Here is a 20,087-nt window from a genome sequence, read left to right on the forward strand (position 1 = left end):
GGTTGTACACACAAACAGGCACACACACACACACACACACACACACACACACACACACACACACACACACACACACACACACACACACACACTGTTTGATATCTGACACTAATCTAGAGTCTAAAATCAGAAACATGCTCTGACAGACTCTCGGGCTGCAGCAACATCATTACCCTATACCTTCCACAGCCATGTGAGGGGAGGAGGCCACATGATCCAACCAACCAGAGGTGTTAGCTAGGGGCAAAACACGGGTGGATGTGGACTAAGAGGTCTTCACACTTACTTGAGTATGTCGGCTACATATATACTGCAATGTAAACTTGTGAACTTGTCGACCGGAGGTAGCGAACGACACTTGCTTGACAGTTTATTTTTATTTGTTTTACTTATTTCACCTTTATTTAAAGGTCAGTTAAGGTCAGTTTAAGTCAGTTAAGAACAAATTCTTATTTACAATGACGGCCTACCAAAAGGCAAATGGCCTTCTGCAGGGATGGGGGCTAGGATTAAAAAGAAAAATAAATTAAAATAAAATATAGGACAAAACACACATCACGACAAGAGAGACAACACAGGTTGCCCCCCTCTACGCAGGGCAGTGTAAACAGAATTGTCTCGTTAAGACAACACTCTTACAATAAACATTTGAATAGCATAGCAATGTTTTTGAAACAGCTGAAACACAGTAATTTTTTCTTATTTTATTGACTTATTTTATTGAATTTGTACCTGAAATTGTAGTAGCAGCCTGTTACATTCTGAAATGATCGCCGTAGCTTTATATCTCAACCGTGTATTTTTTTATTTTGTTTGACTGCACTGAGGTCCAGGCAAGAAGCTACTCCCCAGAGAATTATCATCGCTTCGGTCTCAATGATCTTTTCCCTCATATAATGGCTTCCATGATAATGATAAAATTATGCCTGGTTTGTTCAAAGGTTACTTTAAATGGTAGCAAGTGTAAGCCTAAGAGCTCCTATCTAGCTATGGTTCAGCTAACAGTCAGCATATAGCTACAGCCAGCATGTTTATGTGAGGATGCTAGCTAACGTTACCTAGCAAGCTGTGTAGCCTATATTATAATATGAATGACACTGTATGATAACGTTACTGTCTCTTATATTCATATGGGAGGGGTAAACATTCAGTATTGGTATGTTAATGTTACTTGAGTTAGCTGAATATTGTCAGCACTTCAATGTGTACATGTAGGGGACATGAGTCGGTCATGGTCACGTGATGAAGTAGCCCCGCCTGCGAACTTCAAAACCAGTGTCTGCCCTCAGCGCAAGAGGGAATTTTCTCTTGGGTTGCAGTCCAAAAGCAAAGTAGACAGCCACCGGCTCTATACCCTCAGCCCTTGAATAACTTTTTACATCGTCACATACGAGTGTACCTTAAATGTACCTTTCCCATGTGAGGGGGAGTGATGATCGGAGAGGGTATCTTGAAGTTGAGTTTAAAAACAACCAACCTAAAGCTATTAACGTACCTAGAAAGCTAACATAGCTAGCTAGCACTCCTGTCAAGTAGCTAGCTACAGTTAGCCAGAGCTGGCTAGCTAGTTTTATAGCTTGGTCATTTATTCCAATCCATTTCTGAAAACTATGTTTATGAAGCTAGCTACATTTTATAGGCTCCTCACTATGAGACTAAGACATTTGAGCATCATTCCCATTTGCCAATGCAAAAATCTATGTTATCTATAGAAATTGTTTAGCAAGCTAGTGTCATCATTTTGTCTCACATGCCGAAAATGCAGCCATGTTGACAAAATTTTACATTTCGCGGCCACCAGAGTTTGAAACATGAATACAGTTTGCATTGAATTGTGGGTCATATCAATCCCACAAGTGATCAAAGTTCTCCACTCACTCCCTCAAGCTAAGTCAAGGGCCTAGAGGGCAATTGGACCTCAACTTAAGATGGCAATCAAACTGCATCTGGTTTCGACAGGAATTCCCCCGAGGGAAAGTGGCTAGCGCAAGGGCTGAGTGGGTAAAATGAACGTGTTTGGACTGCAGGCTTTGTCTAATCAAATCAAATTTAAAGAGCAGCAGTAAAAAATATCAATATATACAGGGGGTGCCGGTACAGAGTCAATGTGCGTGGTCACCGGTTAGTTGAGGTTGTATGTACATGTAGGTAGAGTTAATTAAAGGGACTATGCATAGATGACAACAGAGAGTGGCAGTGGTGTGGAGAGGGGAGGGGGCAATGCAAATAGTCTGGGTAGCCATTTGACTAGATGTGTAGTACGATGTAGTACGATTCAATCTTAGTCCTGTATTGATGCTTTGCCTGTTTGATGGTTTGTTGGAGGGCATAGCAAGATTTCTTATAAGCTTCTGGGTTAGAGTCCCACTCCTTGAAAGCAGCAGCTCTGCCCTTTAGCTCGGTGAAAATGTTGCCTGTAAGCCATGGCTTCTGGTTGGGGTATGTACGTACAGTCACTGTAGGGACGTCATCCTTGATGCACTTATTGATAAAGCCAGTGACTGATGTGGTGTACCCCTCAATGCCATCGGAAGAATCCCAGAACATATTCAAGTCTGTGCTAGCAAAACAGTCCTGTAATTTAGCATCTGCTTCATATGACCACTTTTTTATAGACCTGGTCACTGGTGCTTCCTGCTTTAATTTTTGCTTGTAAGCGGGAATCAGGAGGATAGAGTTATGGTCAGATTTGCCAAATGGAGGGTGAGGGAGAGCTTTGTACGCGTCCCTGTGTGTGGAGTAAAGGTGTTCTAGAATTTATTTTGCACATTTAACATGCTGATAGAAATTCGGTAAAACTGATTTAAGTTTCCCTGCATTAAAGTCACCGGCCACCAGGAGCGCCACCTCTGGGTGAGCGTTTTCCTGTTTGCTTATGGCGGAATACAGCTCATTGAGTACGGTTTCAGTGCCAGCTTCGCTCTGTGGTGGTATGTAGACAGCTACAAAAAAAACTCTAGGTAGATAGTGTGGTCTACAGCTTCTCATGAGAAGGCGAGCAAAACTTTGAGATTTCCTTAGATATCATGCTTATGTTGTTTACATGAATGCAGAGGCCCCCACCCTGTGTCTTACCAGAGGCTGCTGTTCTGTCTTGCCGATAGAGTGTATAACCCGCCAGCTGTATGTTATTAATGTTGTCGTTCAGCCACGACTCAGTGAAACATAAGATAGATTTTGTCAACATGGCTGCATTTCTGTAATATATACTGTAATATACAGTTTTTTATTTATTTTCCAGTGATTAAAAGTTAGCTAGTAGAACGGAAGGCAAGGGCAGATTAGCCAGTCGTTGCCTGATCCTCACAAGGCACCCGGATCTTTTGCCTCGAAATCTCAGTTTCCTTCTCCAGCGAATCACGGGGATCGGGGCCTGGTCGGGTATTTGCAGTATATCCCTTACGGCCGACTCATTGAAGAAGAACTCGTCCGACTTGAGGTGAATAATCCCAGTTCTGATGTCCAAAAGTTATTAAGAGATGGTAGCAGCAACATTATGTACAAATTATGTTACGAACAACGCAATAAAAACAATAGCATGATTGGTTGAGAGCCGATAAGACGGCAGGCCTAACCTCGGGCGCCATCACTACATCTTCCCCATCATTTGCAACAATGTCAATGAGCGTCATCACTATCTTTCCTTTGCGGTTCTTCAAACTGTCGTGATTACCAGCTGAGATAAGCTTTTTTGAGTTGATTTTACTCCTGGCTCAGAGTTTGTCTGAGCTGTGTCTTAACATCATCCTAAAACACTCTGTGCTGGGAGTTATATATTTTTTTAACTTAAAAACAGTTTTATCAGGATTCCTAGGATATTTTCTGAGATTCTTTTTGGACACTGGACCCAGGTTTATATCCCGCGTGTCACCATGGCGCCCAACGTGGGGTGGTCTCTCATAGGGGAGGAGGTCAAAGGGGGATAAATGTGGCAGACATGAGTCAGTCATGGTCTCGTGATGAGGTAGCCCCGCTTGCAAACTTCCAAACCAATGTCTGCCCTCGATCCAAGAGGGAATTTCCTCTTGGTCTAAAGGTCTAAGATGTGGGAGACCCTGTTCATATCCCTTGTGTTCCATACGGACAACAAAATAAATCCTTTCATTGTCTGCACATGCTTGTGGAGTGTTGAATTATTCAAGAGTGTAATATGGTTAGGTTGCATTATTCAATATTGTAATATGTTTTAGAAGATAAGTTGTTGGATTGTTCTTTTTGCTTCCTGGCTAGTGGCTACTGCGATATTTACGGTCAAGTTGAGCTGGGGAGCAAGAATGTCGCGTTGCCAGCCACAACAAAAGGTGAGGCAAGGATGTGATGGGAATTGAAAAGTAGAAATCTCACCACTCAGACTCTCCTTCATCTCTCGTAGTGGGAATAGGGCCGAAATGTGTGTACTCAAAAGAAATGCATCTAAAGTGCCTCCGCTGCTGCAGCTAGTGTACCGACTGCCTTTACCGTTACAAACACAATAACTGCATTTTCAATTAAATTGCCTCTACAAGCAGTGACAAATATATACATCTATAGATTGCTTCGTGACCCTGAGTGGGTGTGTGTAATATCATGAGGGATTTCAAAAAGAAAGAAAGCGCTAAGAATAATTATGCTTCAGGCAAAGAGGCTGTTAGGCAAATGTTTGTTATGGAGTCAGTAAGCTGGCTGGGAGCCATGAGAAACCAGAGGTCCAGACCTGCGTAGACTGTGTCCAAAATGGAATATAATTCCCTATATAGGCTCTGATCAAGGGTAGTGCACTACTATTATGTTACTGCTGCTCTTTAATTACAATTTTTTTTTTTTAACTGCATTGTTAGTTAGGGGCTCGTAAGTAAGTGTTTCACTGTAAGGTTATAACTAACCCTGATTCACATGGCCATCCTGCCCATGCTAGATTACAGAGACATCATTTATAGAGACACCTGTTGTATTCGGCGCATGTGACTAATAAAATTAGATTTGATTTATATAGGGATTAGGGTGCCATTTGGGACATCACTACACTACCAGACCAAGGGGAACACAGTGTCGCACGCCCCCTCCCTTTTTTTTAAACCTTTATTTATCTAGGCAAGTCAGTTAAGAACAAATTCTTATTTACAATAACGGACTCCCAAAAGGCAAAAGGCCTCCTGCGGGGACGGGGGCTGGGATTAAAAAATACAAATATAAAAAATATAAATATAGGACAAAACACAAATCATGACAAGAGAGACAACACAACACTACATAAAAAGAGACCTAACACAACAACATAGCAAGGCAGCAACACATGACAACAACATGGTAGCAACATAACATGGTACAAACATGATGGGGCACAGACAACAGCACAAAGGGCAAGAAGGTAGAGACAACAATAGATCACGCAAAGCAGCCACAACTGTCAGTAAGAGTGTCCATTATTGAGTCTTTGAATGAAGAGATGGAGATAAAACTGTCCAGTTTGAGTGTTTGTTGCAGCTCGTTCCAGTCGCTAGCTGCAGCGAACTGAAAAGACGAGCGACCCAGGGATGTGTGTGCTTTTGGGACCTTTAACAGAATGTGACTGGCAGAACTGGTGTTGTATGTGGAGGATGAGGGCTGCAGTAGATATCTCAGATAGGGGGGGAGTGAGGCCTAAGAGGGTTTTATAAATAAGCATCAACCAGTGGGTCTTGCAACGTTAAAACAGAGATGGACCAGTTTACAGAGGAGTATAGAGTGCAATGATGTGTCCTATAAGGAGCATTGGTGGCAAATCTGATGGCCGAATGGTAAAGAACATCTAGCCGCTCGAGAGCACCCTTACCTGCCGATCTATAAATGATGTCTCCATAATCTAGCATGGGTAGGATGGTCATGTGAATCAGGTTTAGTTTGGAAACTGGGATGAAAGAGGAGCGATTATGATAGAGAAAACTAAGTCTAGATTTAACTTTAGCAAAGTCTGCAGCTTTGATATGTGCTGAGAGAAGGACAGTGTACCGTCTAGCCATACTCCCAAGTACTTGTATGAGGTATACTAACTCAAGCTCTGAACCCTCAGAAGTAGTAATCACACCTGTGGGGAGAGGGCATTGTTCTTACCAAACCACATGACCTTTGTTTTGAAGGTGTTCAGAACAAGGTTAAGGATAGAGAAAGCTTGTTGGACACTAAGAAAGCTTTGTTGTAGAGCATTTAACACAAAATTCAGGGAGGGGCCAGCTGAGTATAAGACTGTATCATCTGCATATAAATGGATGAGAGAGCTTCCTACTGCCTGAGCTATGTTGTTGATGTAAATTGAGAAGAGTGTGGGGCCTAGGATGGAGCCTTGGGGTACTCCCTTGGTGACAGGCAGTGGCGGAGACAGCAGATTTTCTGACTTTATACACTGCACTCTTTGAGAGAGGATGTTAGCAAACCAGGCTAAAGACCCCTCAGAGACACCAATACTCTTTAGCCGGCCAACAAGAATGGAATGGTCTACCATATCAAAAGCTTTGGCCAAGTCAATAAAAATAGCAGCACAACATTGCTTAGAATCAAGGGCAATGGTGAGATCATTGAGGACCTTTAAGGTTGCAGTGACACATCCATAACTTGAGTGGAAACCAGGTTGCATACCAGAGAGAATACTATAGACATCAAGAAAGCCAGTCAGTTGATTATTGACAAGTTTTTCCAACACTTTTGATAAACAGGGCTAAATATAAATAGGCCTATAACAGTTAGGATCAGCTTGATCTCCCCCTTTAAATAAAGGACAAACCGTGGCTGCCTTCCAAGCAATGGGAACCTCCCCAGAAAGGAGAGACAGGTTAAAAAAAAGTTGGAGAAAGGCTTGGCGATGACAGGGGCAGCAACCTTAAAGAAGAAAGGGTCTGACCCAGATGTTTTTGGGGGTCCGTTTCAGGAGCCCCTTTAGCACCTCGGACTCAGTGACTGCCTGCAGAGACAAACTTTGTTGCGGGGCAGGGGAGAAAGAGGGAAAAGCATCGGGGACAGTCACATTAGAAGGGGTGGGAGATGAGGAAATGTTGGACGGGCAAGGGGGCATGGCTGAGTCAAATAGGAATCCTGACTTAATGAAGTGGTGATTAAAGAGCTCAGCCATGTGCTTCTTGTCAGTAACAACCACATCATCAACTTTAAGGGACATGGGTAGCTGTGAGGAGGAGGGTTTATTCTCCAAGTCTTTAACCGTTTTCCAGAACTTCTTGGGGTTAGACCAACAGAGAGAGAACTGCTCCTTAAAGTAAGTAACTTTGGCCTTCCGGATAGCCTGAGTGCACTAATTTCTCATTTGCCTGAACAAGAGCCAGTTAGCCTGAGTATGCGTATGCAGAGCCTTTTGCAAATGGAATTCTTGAGGTGGAGTCAAGGTTGAACAAGGGGCTGGACCTGGTTTTAATTCTCATTTTCTTTATGAGTGTTTGTTATACCACTGAAAATATCAAAAAGAAGGTCCAAGAATCATTTAGGTCACCTAGCAGGACAAATTCAGATTTAGTGTAAGGGGCCAGGAGGGAGCTTAGGGCAGGTAGGGTACATGCCGGTGCTGATGGAGGACAATAGCACCCATCAACAGTCAACAAAGAGCTATTTGAAAGTTGAATGCTTAAAACCAGCTAATCAAATTGTTTGGGGACAGACTTGGTGGAGACAACCCGAGCACTGAAGGTGATCCTTGGTAAGGATTGCCGCTCCCCCACCTTTGAAAGGTCTTGCCGAAAAAGGTTATAACCAGAAAGGCTAACATCAGTATTCAAAACACTCTTCCTTAACCACGTCTCAGTAATGACCAACACATCTGGATTGGAGCTGTGAACCCACACTTTCCATTGATTCATTTTAGGTAATAAGCTTCTAGTGGTAACGTGCAGAAAACCCAGGCTTTTACGAGAGGAGAAATCAGTGAAGCAGATATCAGAGCACACGTCAGCAACAGTAGGTGGGCCAGGATGTACATGCACATTTCCAGATATCATCAACAGTAATACAATCAAGGCACTGCATAGTACAGGGAGAGCTCTGCAGTGCTGATTTATGACATCTGCATGTGCATCAGATGGCAACAAGATCATATTGTACAGCAATTTCATCAGGTAACATGAATACGAAGCCAGCGCTGAGGTGGTTAGGATGGGAATGGGATGGGAGGCCAAAAGTCTGTGTAACCAATAGATGGAAAACATACACTCTTACAGTAAATGTGAATTGGGCCAAGTTGGAGGTAATAATGCATATAGGTTATAGTTTATTGAGATGCATGAATACACTACACCAAAAGCTTGATTTTATGGCTGTTTTTAAACACATTTCCTGAATTTCTACGTAGTAATGATTTCTGTTCACTACTTGGTCAATTGATTTGATAGCATGTTTAATCTGTGCAAATAAATTTCATGAATTGATAGTTCACCTCTGTTGACTTTTATTCTGTAATATGGTATACTGTAACCGTGTGTTCAAGCTAATCAAATCAAAGTTGATTTATGATACAGCGTAGTGTAAGCTACACAATACAATGAAACACCTACTTGCAACGAAAGCTCTCTTCGCAAACAGTGCAATGATAGTACGCTATATGTAATTATATTTAGATTAGGCTATAGCCTACAAATAGCTATCCCACGTAGTCGTAGGCCTATTCGGTTATACGGGAAATGATTGTTGTTTGTTCCTGAACTGGCCGAATGACAGAGCTGTCCTTCAGCAACACAAGTTGGTTCAACTTCTTTAACAACGTTGCGCAATTCTGGCGCTGTCCTTTCAGCACCAGGAAGGGCTCTCCAATCACTTAAAATAGCACTCATCAAGATATGACGCCTACGCCTGATAGTCCTGGTCATCACTTGTTGTTATTACAAATATGATATTATCACTTCTCACAGTGATGCTTGTTTTGTAAAGTTGGATCAAAGCAGAATCAATGTCTCGAAAGATCCCATAATGATTCATTTGCATTTTACTGATGCAGATGCAGTTTGGATGTTTCCCCCGGTAAAACCTGAAGAATTATCCTTATCATTCCTATTTTGAAATGAGGTATGCCTAACTTGGTGTTTGAGAGTATTACAAATAGAACATTTTCTTGAGACAATATGTCTGGGCATACAGTAGGCAGAAGTTGCAATTGGAGGATGCATGTTATGCCTAGGCCTATTCTACAATGAGTTCCCATAGGCTACATCTGTCAGTACAAACATTGATTGAGGAAATTATTATGTCATTTAAATATATTTTTTTGCACTCCCTTACCTCCAAAAAATGCACTAGTCCTTAACCAAAACAGCAGATGATACCTCTCTGATTCCCGTACATTACATACACAGATGCACGCTGCACGCTGCATGTACTGTACACACAGGAAGAATGAAAAAAACCTTCCATGGTGACCAGCTGGCCTTGTCCTTGACACACAACTGAGACACTCTTACGCTCAATAACACTCAAAACCTCAACACACCCATACCCAGGTGCTTACACCCCCTCACTCCCCCGTTCCCCCCATTCCTCCACCCCCACACGGTGCACTCTGACCCCCAAAAGCCAGGTGACAGGTGCTCCTCCAACTCTCACCACTTCTCTGCTCTACTCAGTACTGACACACACTGGGTTGGATCTTAAGTAGTATTTCCAGTACTCTTACATAGTAGCTACAATACTACTACTTCTCATAATTCACATAGTTATAATATACAATCATAGACAGGAGCTATGGAACAATCCGACTGATGCATTTCCTTGTGGTCATAGTACACAACATTCTTGACCTGGACTGGACAGCACTTTACACCATTCAAGACTTATCACTTATCACTGTGTTTTCCCACTGAATGTATTCATATTCACATTGTATGCATGTAATGTATGTTCCTTGGAATGGCAGAGACCCCCCTGCTGGCCTGCGGGTGTATATTTAAGCATAAGGCCCGAGGAGGTGTGGTATATGGCCAACATACCACGGCTAAGGGCTGTTCTTACGCACGACGCAAGGCGGAGTGCCTGGACACAGCCCTTAGCTGTGGTATGTTGGCCATATATCACAAACACCCAAGGAGCCTTATTGCTATTATAAACTGGTTACCAATGTAATTAGAGCAGTAAAACTAAACATTTTGTTGAATATACCATGGCTTTCAGCCAATCAGAATTCAGGGCTCAAACCACCCAGTTTATAATAAGACATTTGTGTGTCACTGGATTAAAATTACAATAGTACTTACTCTAATTCTATGGGCCTCTTATGATTCAATTGTATGGGGTTTGTGCCTTGTTTTGTGTTCTGTCCCTATAACAGTGATAGCATTTAGTTCCTACCTACACAGCGTCTATGGTCATTGGTTCCTACCTACACGGTGTCTATGGTGATTGGTTCCTACCTGCAGCAGAGTGAATGAGGATGCTCTGGTTGGGCCTCAGGTTGCCAAAGTCAAACAGCATCATGTAGGCGGTGATGTAGTTGACGGGGAGGGCGGCGGCCTCCTCAAAAGTCATGCCCTCTGGGATGAGGAACGTGTGGGTAGCGGGCACCACGGCCACCTCCTGCCACAGCCCACAGCGGTTGAGCACAAGCACCTTGTCACCCACCTGCATGGACGGGAAAGTGTCATGGTTTACTATAAGGTTGCAAAATCCCAGTACATTTCTGACAATTCCCAAGGTTCCCAGGAATCCTGGTTGGAAGATTCGCAGAATCAGGAGGGAATAGGCAGGAAATCCTGCACCCAAACAGGATTTGGGGGAAACCTGGAAATGTGGGTAAAGTTGGTGGGATTTTGCAACCCTAACTAGTGTGTATCTACTGTAGACATGTCATTTAGTTCACAAGTTACAAGTGGATATGTTGATGGAAAGCAAGGGATCAGCTGTTTTGTGGTTTGGTGTTGGGGGAATTTTACAAATCAAAAGTTCACAATGCAAATGACTGTGGCAGTCAGGTTAGTTATTTTGTCATTAGTTGTTTGTTATATAGGTTAGCACATTCACTCGGACCACACACTGTGACAACAGTCAACAACATAACATGATATGGCATTAGCCCCCACTGCTACTCTTCTCTCTCTGACAATTATCTCCTCCCTCCTTGTCACCCCAACCCCCCTCCCCTCCTCTCCCCTGCTTGTCATTTTGGGCGACGTGTCCCCATTCGGGCTTATCAGAGCAGCAGGATCCTCCGACCCTCTCCTGCCTGTCCAGGAGGAAGAGCCCCATTGTAAACTTCCCCCCCTGCCGAGGGACTGGCCAATCAGGGAGGGAAACACCAGGGACACAGGAAACAGAGCCCACCACCGCATTCTAACATTCTTCCTGTTTTCTTCCTCCTCCCTCCTCCACCCCACCACTGCATCCATCTGACTCCTTCCTTCTCTCGTTCCACTCCTCTCCCTTTCCCTCAACCTGTCACTCTTCCTCGCTGTCTGTCCCTCTCACTCCTTCAGTATCTCTTCTAATTGTCTCTCTCTCTCTCTATCGCCCTCTGTCTCACTCTCTCTGTCTTGCACAGCCTACCCCCTCCTTTTTCCATCTCCTTCCCTCCTCCTGTCTCCCTTTCTCTATCTCCCTCCCTCTCTCCTCCTCCCTCCCATGGGCCCTGTGCGAGGAGTTGCCCGTTTCCCCTCTTCCTCATCAGTGAGACAGGACAATGGATCCCATCTTCTCCCCTGGCCGCTCTCCACTCATCAGCGGCCCTGCCAGATTCTTCTCCATGGTTGAGCACAAGACAAGCTCTCTCCTCCTAGGAACAAACCCACTCCTCCCGCCCCAGCCTCCCCACCATCCTCCCGCCCACCCGGGCCTCTCTAATGGTCTGGAGGGAGCGATGCGCCTCGCTGTCTGTCTATCCACTCTAATTAGAGAGATCTTCCCTCTTCCCTCTCATTCACTCTCCCTCCCTTTATATCCCCATCTCAAGCTGATGCGTTTTGAGACCTTCCTCTTTCTCTCTTTCGGTCCTTTTCTATCAGTCTACATCTTTACATATTTTTATCTCTCTTCCTTTCCCTCTGCCCATCCTTCTCCCCATCTCCATCTCCCTGTGTCTGTGGTGAAACTCATTGCCCTCAGTCTGTTAATTGGAGCTCCAGCATGGCAGGTAGGATCAATAGGCGTTGGAGCCTAGCAGAAAACACACTGATGACTCAACCCTCACATTCAACTACATCGGCAAGTATTGTGTGCCCATGTAAGGCATGTGAGTGGCCGTCACACACACACACACACACACACATGCGCGCACACACACACACACACACACACACACACACACACACATGTGCACACACACACACGCGCACACACACACACACACACACACACACGCACACACACGTACGCACACACACGTACGCACACACACACACACACACGAGAATAACACACACACACACATGCACACACGCAAACAGAAGAACAACAGATACACAGAACAGAGTCCCACTCAAACACACTCTTGGCCAAAGTCCTCCTTGTGACTTGTCTATCACAGCACTCGTTACTGTGTGACCCCCCCCCCTCCCCCGCCCCCCTCCTGCTTCTCTCATGTCCTCCCCCTTGACTCTCCAGCCTCTAATGAAGTCACCACACAGTGTATGAGGGGGAAGCTTCTCAAAGAGCCTTGTAGTCAGCTGCTGTACACCAATGGCCTTTATCAACTAGTGATTCAGGTTTGGGGGTATGTGGCCCACAAGTTGGAGGTTATGTGGTTTGACGATCTCATCAACTTTTTGCCCCCAATTGGTTAGATCATGGATTCTAGTCTCAAACGCAGGAGTAGCTGTGAACTTCGTATGGCACCTTCATGTTCTCATGGGGCCTAGGTTAGACTAAAGGACAATGTATTCATCCTACTGTGTTGTGCCAGCAGTGTTGTCGTCTAACATTGTTAAGCGCAAATTATAGGCGTCCCATTGTGACATAGCTACGGGGCTCTGAGACCGCCGTCCACGGTTGACACACAGCCCATAATTCCCAGCGAACGCGTCTCCGGCACGCCTCCTCTATTCTTTTGAAAGTGTTGACGGTTGGAAAAATTGCTTGAGCCGTGTTAAAACTTCCAAAGTCTGAAAGGCCAACGGTCCAATATTCTAGAACACCGTTTTGGACTATGATAAACCCTTCCGTCTGCTGATGTGTGAACCGTGTGAGGCTGAGAGGGTCATCCAAGGAGCATTTTATGTGTCAGGATCACGGCCCCGCCCTGTTCACGGAAGGAACCTACCTTGAGTTGGACCTATAATCTGTGCATTCTACCTGCTCTTTCTACCGTTGCAGCTGTTACCATGACTACGGTACTACAATAGCAAGTCTTGTTACTGATAGGCTAGAACTGTTCACAGTCACAAACTTGGAGACAAACAGACATTATTTCTGTCACGCCCTGACCATAGAGAGCCATTGTTTCTCTATGGTATAGTCAGTCGGTCAGGGCGTGAATAGGGGGTGATCTAGTATTTCTATGTCTATGTTGTGTTCTAGTTTATTTTTCGATGTTGGTGTTTTGTACGATTCCCAATTAGAGGCAGCTGGTAATCGTTGTCTCTTATTGGGGATCATATTTAAGTCGTTATTTTTCCCACCTGTGTTTGTGGGATCTTGTTCATGTTTAGTTGCCTGTTGGCACTTCATTGACTTCACGTTTCGTTCTGTCTTTATTGTTCTGTGCGTTTCACTAGATAAACATGTGGAAACCATACCACGCTGCACCTTGGTCCGATGATTCTAACGACGATCATGACAATTTCTACGTTGTTGTTCTTGGTCCTTCTCGGTTCTGTTGAGTTTTCTATGAGGGTGTGTGCTTTCGTCAGTGTTATAATTAAGCAATAAGGCCCGATGGGGTGTGGTATATGGCCAATATTCCACAGCTAAGGACTGTCCTTCTGCACGACACAACGCGGAGTGCCTGGACACAGCCCTTAGTCGTGGTATGTTGGCCATATACCACAAACCCCCAAGGTGCCATATTGCTATTATAAACTGGTTACCAATGTAAATAGAGCAGTAAAAAGAAATGTTTTGTCATTCACGTTTTGCTCTGATATACCACGGCAGTCATCCAATCAACATTCAGGGCTCGAACCACCCAGGTTGTAGTAGTTGTTATAAACTGGGTGGTTTGAGCCCTGAATGCTGATTGGCTGACAGCTGTGGTATATCAGACCATGTACCACGGTATGACAAAACATGCCAAGCCAGCTTTGTTATGACAAAAGCTGGTTACCCGCTCTAATTACGTTGGTAACCAGTTTATAATAGCAATAAGGCACCTCGGGGGATTGTGGATTACGGCCAATATACCACAGCTAAGAGCTGTGTCCAGGCACTCCATACTCGTGCAGAAGAACAGCCCTTAGTTGTAGTATATTGGCCATATAACACACCCCAACGGGCCTTATTAATTAATTATAACATTGACGAAAGCACACACACTCATAAAAAACTCAACAGAACCGAGAGGGACAAAGAACGACAACGTAGAAATACGATGTCTGTTTGTCTCCAAGTTTCCAGGCGTCTGATTCTCTCCTCTCTTTGCTGTTTGTGGCCGACTATCAAGACAGACGGTGCAAAACGCATGCTACGAGTGTGCTTCCCATCTGTAGCGAAGAGGAGGACAAGAGGGACAGAACGGAGCGAGGTAGGAGGGACGGAGGAAATACCAGACTGACAATGTGGGCCGGAGGGAGATAATTCAGAACATATGGGTCAGGTCCTACCAGAGCTCAGCTAAAGCTTATACTCTCAAAAAAGGAAAGGGTTTAGTGAAAAAAAGTGCTGATTGAGGATTGTCAGTCATGAGTAATAGAGTGCAACTTGGAATATTTCCCTATTTTTGTCACTTACTCGCTCTTTCCCCTTTCCCTGCACTGCTCGTGCGGTTATTCGGGGTGATGTCACTGTAGTATTAACCTACTTCCAGTCATTGTGTCACTGCAGACTCAGTGACAGTGTGTGTGTATGTGTGCATGTCTCTGTGAGTCTGTGTTTGTTTGTGTGTGTGTGTGTGTGTGTGTGTGTGTGTGTGTGTGTGTGTGTGTGTGTGTGTGTGTGTGTGTGTGTGTGTGTGTGTGTGTGTGTGTGTGTGTGTGTGTGTGTGTGTGTGTGAGAATGTGTGTGTGTGAGAGAATGTGTGTGTGTGAGAGAGAGAGAGAGAGAGAGAGAGAGAGAGAGAGAGAGAGAGAGAGAGAGAGAGAGAGAGAGAGAGAGAGAGAGAGAGAGAGAGAGAGAGAGAGAGAGAGAGAGAGAGAAAGAGATTGAAAAAGGAAGAGAGAGAGAGAGAGAGAGAGAGAGAGAGAGAGAGAGAGAGAGAGAGAGAGAGAGAGAGAGAGAGAGAGAGCAGAAGCCTCCCAAAAACAGTGACTGCAACTAAGGTCAGCACATTCCCTGTGAGCTCCCTCCTGCCAAAACACAGAGATCTCTCTATCCATTAGGAAGATTGGCTCTTAATTTAGGGAGTTGGAGTTGGGGGAAGGTAGGGGTAGTATGCAGTGTGGTGTATGTGAGTGTTTGTGTGTGTGTGTGTGTGTGTGTGTGTGTGTGTGTGTGTGTGTGTGTGTGTGTGTGTGTGTGTGTGTGTGCGCGTGCATGCGCGTGTGTGTGTGACCTTCTAATCCAATCTGCTTGAATAGCAAAGTGCAGTGAGGCCAGGGAAGTATATAATAGGACATGGGTCATATCATATATTATACTGTAGGACCATTATTATGCTGTAGGACCATTATTATGCTGTAGGACCAATGTGCTGTCGAAGGCTGACACAGAGCCAATAACTCTGGTATATAGACGCTTCTATATGCTCTTCTTATCCCTACGGATCTTCAGGTCCAGTGGATTTCAGGGACATGACCACTCCCTGCTGAGACAGAGGTGCACTGATCTTATTAGTGTACGTCCCAAATGACACCCTATCCTCTATGCAGTGCACTACTTTTGACCAGGGCCTCTGGGCATTATACAGAGAATAGGGTGCCATTGGGACGCAGACTGATCTGGCACATTGTCTTTTGTGCTTTAATGGCTCTTGTTGACATGGTCCAAATGCAACAATTGCAGAGTGTTCTTATTTGAATTAGTCTAGACTTGGTTTGCCTTCATGTCAATGAGTTCTGTAACAAAAGGTTCCTCAATTGTTTAAGAGCAATAAAGGTTGACAGCAGGGTTATAACATCAGAACATACGATTGGTGTTGTAAAAATAGCAATGAATATTCATCAAGTCTTTGTGCTGAGTGAACCTTGTGGTTCTCTCATGGAGTTTGATCGGTGATGGCGTTTGGTCTCAGGTTCAAATAATATAGCAACAATATCTCTGGGCTACTGTGTGTCTAAATGGTGATATTGTGATAAATGTAACAGGTTTAAAGGGTCGTTAGGCACAATACGTTGCTATTAGCGCCATTGAAAGGATGTGGTTGGCGTTGCCACGCCGGCAGTAATGTAACCGGCAGTAAAACATGACTCATCACACTATTCAAACAAGGAGAGGTAGCCTGGCATGATCCATGCATAGGCGATGTCATTATCATACAGGTAATGCTGATTATATGACAATGGATTTATGTGAAGCCATAGGATAGATAAGCAGATAAGCAAAATAATACAGTCCTTTCAAAATATTCATAGTACGGAAACACACTGACTGTACAAAACATTAAGAACACCTGCTCTTTCCATGACACAGACTGACCAGGTGAATCCAGGTGAAAGCTACATGATCCCTCATTGATGTCACCTGTTAAATCCACTTCAATCAGTGTAGATGAAAGGGGAGGAGACAGGTTGAAGAAGGTTTTTTAAGCCTTGAGACAATTGAGACATGGATTGTGTATGTGTGACATTCAGAGGGTGAATGGGCAAGACAAAAGATTTAAGTGCCTATGAACCGGTATGATAGTCTGTGCCAGGCGCACTGGTTTGTGTCAAGAACTGCAACTCTCCAGTGTATTTCATGCTCAAACGTTTCCCGTGTGTATCAAGAATGGACCACCACCCAAAGTACATCCAGCCACCTTGACATAACTGTGGAAAGCATTGGAGTCAACATGGACCAGCATCCCTGTGGAACCCATTCCACACCTTGCATTATCTATGCCTCCACGAATTGAGGCTGTGCTGAGGCCAAAGGGGGGTGCAACTCAATATTAGGTAGGTGTTCCTAATGTTTGGTATGCTCCGTGTATACCCTAAAAACAGATGAGCGTTGTATGCAGAATATGGCAATATTAATTTCAAATCGATAAAAAAAAATCACAAGATTTAATGGTTGGTGATTTGTGACTTTCCCAAAGACATGTCTGTTGACGAATATCGCGAGAAATCATTTCAATTTTCGTCTTCTCATGGTCTTGCGCCTCGCCTCGCCCTTTCAGTTCGCTTAGTGCGTGAGCCACTGTCGCTCTCCGTAACAAAGGCAACCGTGTCACTACTGCGTGGCGTCGTCCACCCCCCTGATGTTTCTATCACCTAAACGTAGAGATAGCATTGTAATCTCTCCAAATCCACAGAACCGAGTGCTACATGCCTTTCAGCGGGGTAGCTGTCTAGCCGCTGGCGCGACTCCCAATTTGGAGCTGTCAATCTCCGGTGCAACTCATTTTTATTGTCGGTAGACGAGGGGCGCTGGCTTCATTGAACTCACTGCCAATTAAACAATTGCGTCCTTTGCTGGAAGAATAAAAAAAAAAGAAATGCACTACTCGACTTGTAAATTTCCACTCAGAAGATTGAGTGAGTACTCCAGTGCTCTCCATTTACGCACCAGTGACTGGGCTTGCAATAACCCTCCAAAGCATTAGGAGGGAAATTAGACTACATTATTCTTGTGAGCTATCATTGTTCCAACTCTCTGGTCGTTTTGAGACTTTGGACAAATAGACCGTCTTATTTTGAAATCAGATAACATAAATATTCAAATATATTGGCCTGGGCTTTTAATGTTGAATGTGGTGATGATGGTGATGCTGGTAATAGATGACTAACATGAACACATGTGAGACGGAATTGTCAGTTCAAAACAGCAAAGACTGACACGCCCTAAATCAAACAGCATCCTGATATGAACCCAAATATCTCAAGAAATGAGTTAACCAAATGTGCTTTCTTTGGAACAAAGTAGCCGACAACATATTATTGGTCATGGAAATTGTCAAATGGTCAGGTTTACTAGGCAATCATACGAGTAGGCTAAATCATTTCTAGGACAGTGGCTTCAGAAGCAGGTGAAATGAGAGAGATGGAGAGGAGAGAGCGGAGAGGATGCGGCGCGCTTACTTTTCTATCCGTCACCTCTTCTCCCACAGCCTCGATTTCCCCGGAGCATTCCATCCCCGGCGTGACAGGCGGGGACGGCAGCCGGTCGTACAGACCCTGCCGGGCCAGCAGGTCGGCAAAGTTCAGCCCGCATGCCTTGACCCGCACCATGACTTCTCCGGCCTTGAGTGCCGGCTTCCCCTTCTTCACCTGCAGTTTCACCTTATCATAGCCCCCGTAGCCGGAAAGTACCAGGGAGCGGTAGGTAAACTGCTCTTCCTCGGGGACCTTCTCGGTCGCCGCCGGTGTGGCTGCCGCCTCGGTTGAACTGACTGGCGGTGACTCCGGCTTAGACTCAGCTTTCGGCTCGTCGCTGGGTTCATTCTCTTGCTTTGTTTCCTCGGCGTTTTGCTGCTGAGCAGGTGCATCATCGCCAGACATCGTGAAGAGTATTAGTAGGCAGTGACAAGTCTTGAAATTAAACGTTCACTTATTATGTATTCTCTTGTCTTTTAGGAGCTTTGCTGTAATGAAGCGTTGATGAGTCCGATCTGAGGGATTCAGGAGCAAAGAGAGAAGAAAAAACCTGATTCTCAGAGCTTCTTCAGCAGCCTTGCATTAGGACACAGACCCGAGTCAATGAGAGCTTCAGCTGAGGAAAGAGCAGGCTGCCTCGCAACGGCTAAAGTGGACAGAGGTTGTCAACTCCGCGCTCTGACAGTGTGTGTGAGTTGGACGAGAAGGAGGCAAGCTAGAAAACCTGGAGAGCGGAGTAACTGAGGATGAGGAACGAGAAGTGGATTTTATAGAGAAACTGACTGTCCGCCTATACACATTTCGGCATAGCCAGGGACGGGCTGGGACATAAATTCAGCACTGGCATTCCCCCCCCCCCCCCCCCCCCCTGACTGTCTGTCTGTGTATGTGCTTCTTGTTCTCCTCTGTTGTCACTCTGTCTGTCTTTGCTTCTCCTTGTGTACATTGTTTTCCTAATTTATCTACACACCATAACCCATAATGACGAAGCACAAACAAGTTTTTATCATTGTTTGCAAATGTATATATATATTTGTTTAAATACCTTATTCACATAAGTATTCAGACCCTTTGCTATGAGACTCGAAATTGAGGCTCAGGTGCATCCTGTTTCCATTGATCATCCTTGAGATGTTTCTACAACTTGATGGGAGTCCACCGGTGGTAAATTCAATTGATTGGACATGACTTGGAAAGGCACACAACCTGTCTATATGAGGTCCCACAGTTGACAGTGTATGTCAGAGGAAAAAAACAATCCGTGAGGTCGAAGGAATTGTCCGTAGAGCTCAGAGACAGGATTGTGTCGAGGCGCAGATCTGGGGAAGGGTACCAAAACATTTCTGCAGCATCGAAGGTCCCCAAGAAACACCAAGACTGAGCAATCGGAAGAGAAGGGCATTGGTCAGGGAGGTGACCAAAAACCCAATGGTCACTCTGACACAGCTCTAGAGTTCCTCTGTGGGGATGGGAGAACCTTCCAGAAGGACAACCACCTCTGCAGCACTCCACTGATCAGGCCTTTATTGTAGAGTGGCCAGACAGAAGCCACTCTTCAGTAAAAGGCACATGACAACTCGCTTGGAGTTGGCACTTAAAGGACTCTCAGACCATGAGAAACAAGATTATGTGGTCTGATGAAACCAAGATTGAACTCTTTGGCCTGAATGCCAAGCGTCAAGTCTGGAGGAAACCTGGCACCATCCCTACAGTGAAGCATGGTTGTGGCAGCATCATGCTGTGGGGGTGTTTTTCAGCGGCAGGGACTGGGAAACTAGTCAGGAAAAGATGAATGGAGCAAAGTACAGAGAGATTCTTGATGAAAACCTGCTC

The 20,087-nt window shown here is 44.8% G+C and overlaps 1 protein-coding gene across 1 annotated transcript in view; it reads right to left on the minus strand.

Moving 5' to 3' along the window:
- Positions 1 to 18,936, minus strand: part of LOC139364646 (synaptic vesicle membrane protein VAT-1 homolog) — a 41,881-nt gene extending 22,945 nt beyond the window's left edge. The window contains exons 1-2 of the mRNA XM_071101570.1: positions 18,240 to 18,936; positions 10,353 to 10,560 (exon numbers count right to left, since the gene is read on the minus strand). Of these exons, the coding sequence (XP_070957671.1) occupies positions 10,353 to 10,560; positions 18,240 to 18,659 (628 nt within the window). The 5' untranslated portion in view covers positions 18,660 to 18,936. The remainder of the gene's footprint in view (positions 1 to 10,352; positions 10,561 to 18,239) is intronic.
- Positions 18,937 to 20,087: the final 1,151 nt, after the last annotated feature.

Source organism: Oncorhynchus clarkii, chromosome 13, assembly GCF_045791955.1.
Source record: "Oncorhynchus clarkii lewisi isolate Uvic-CL-2024 chromosome 13, UVic_Ocla_1.0, whole genome shotgun sequence".
Classification (NCBI taxonomy): Eukaryota; Metazoa; Chordata; class Actinopteri; order Salmoniformes; family Salmonidae; genus Oncorhynchus; species Oncorhynchus clarkii.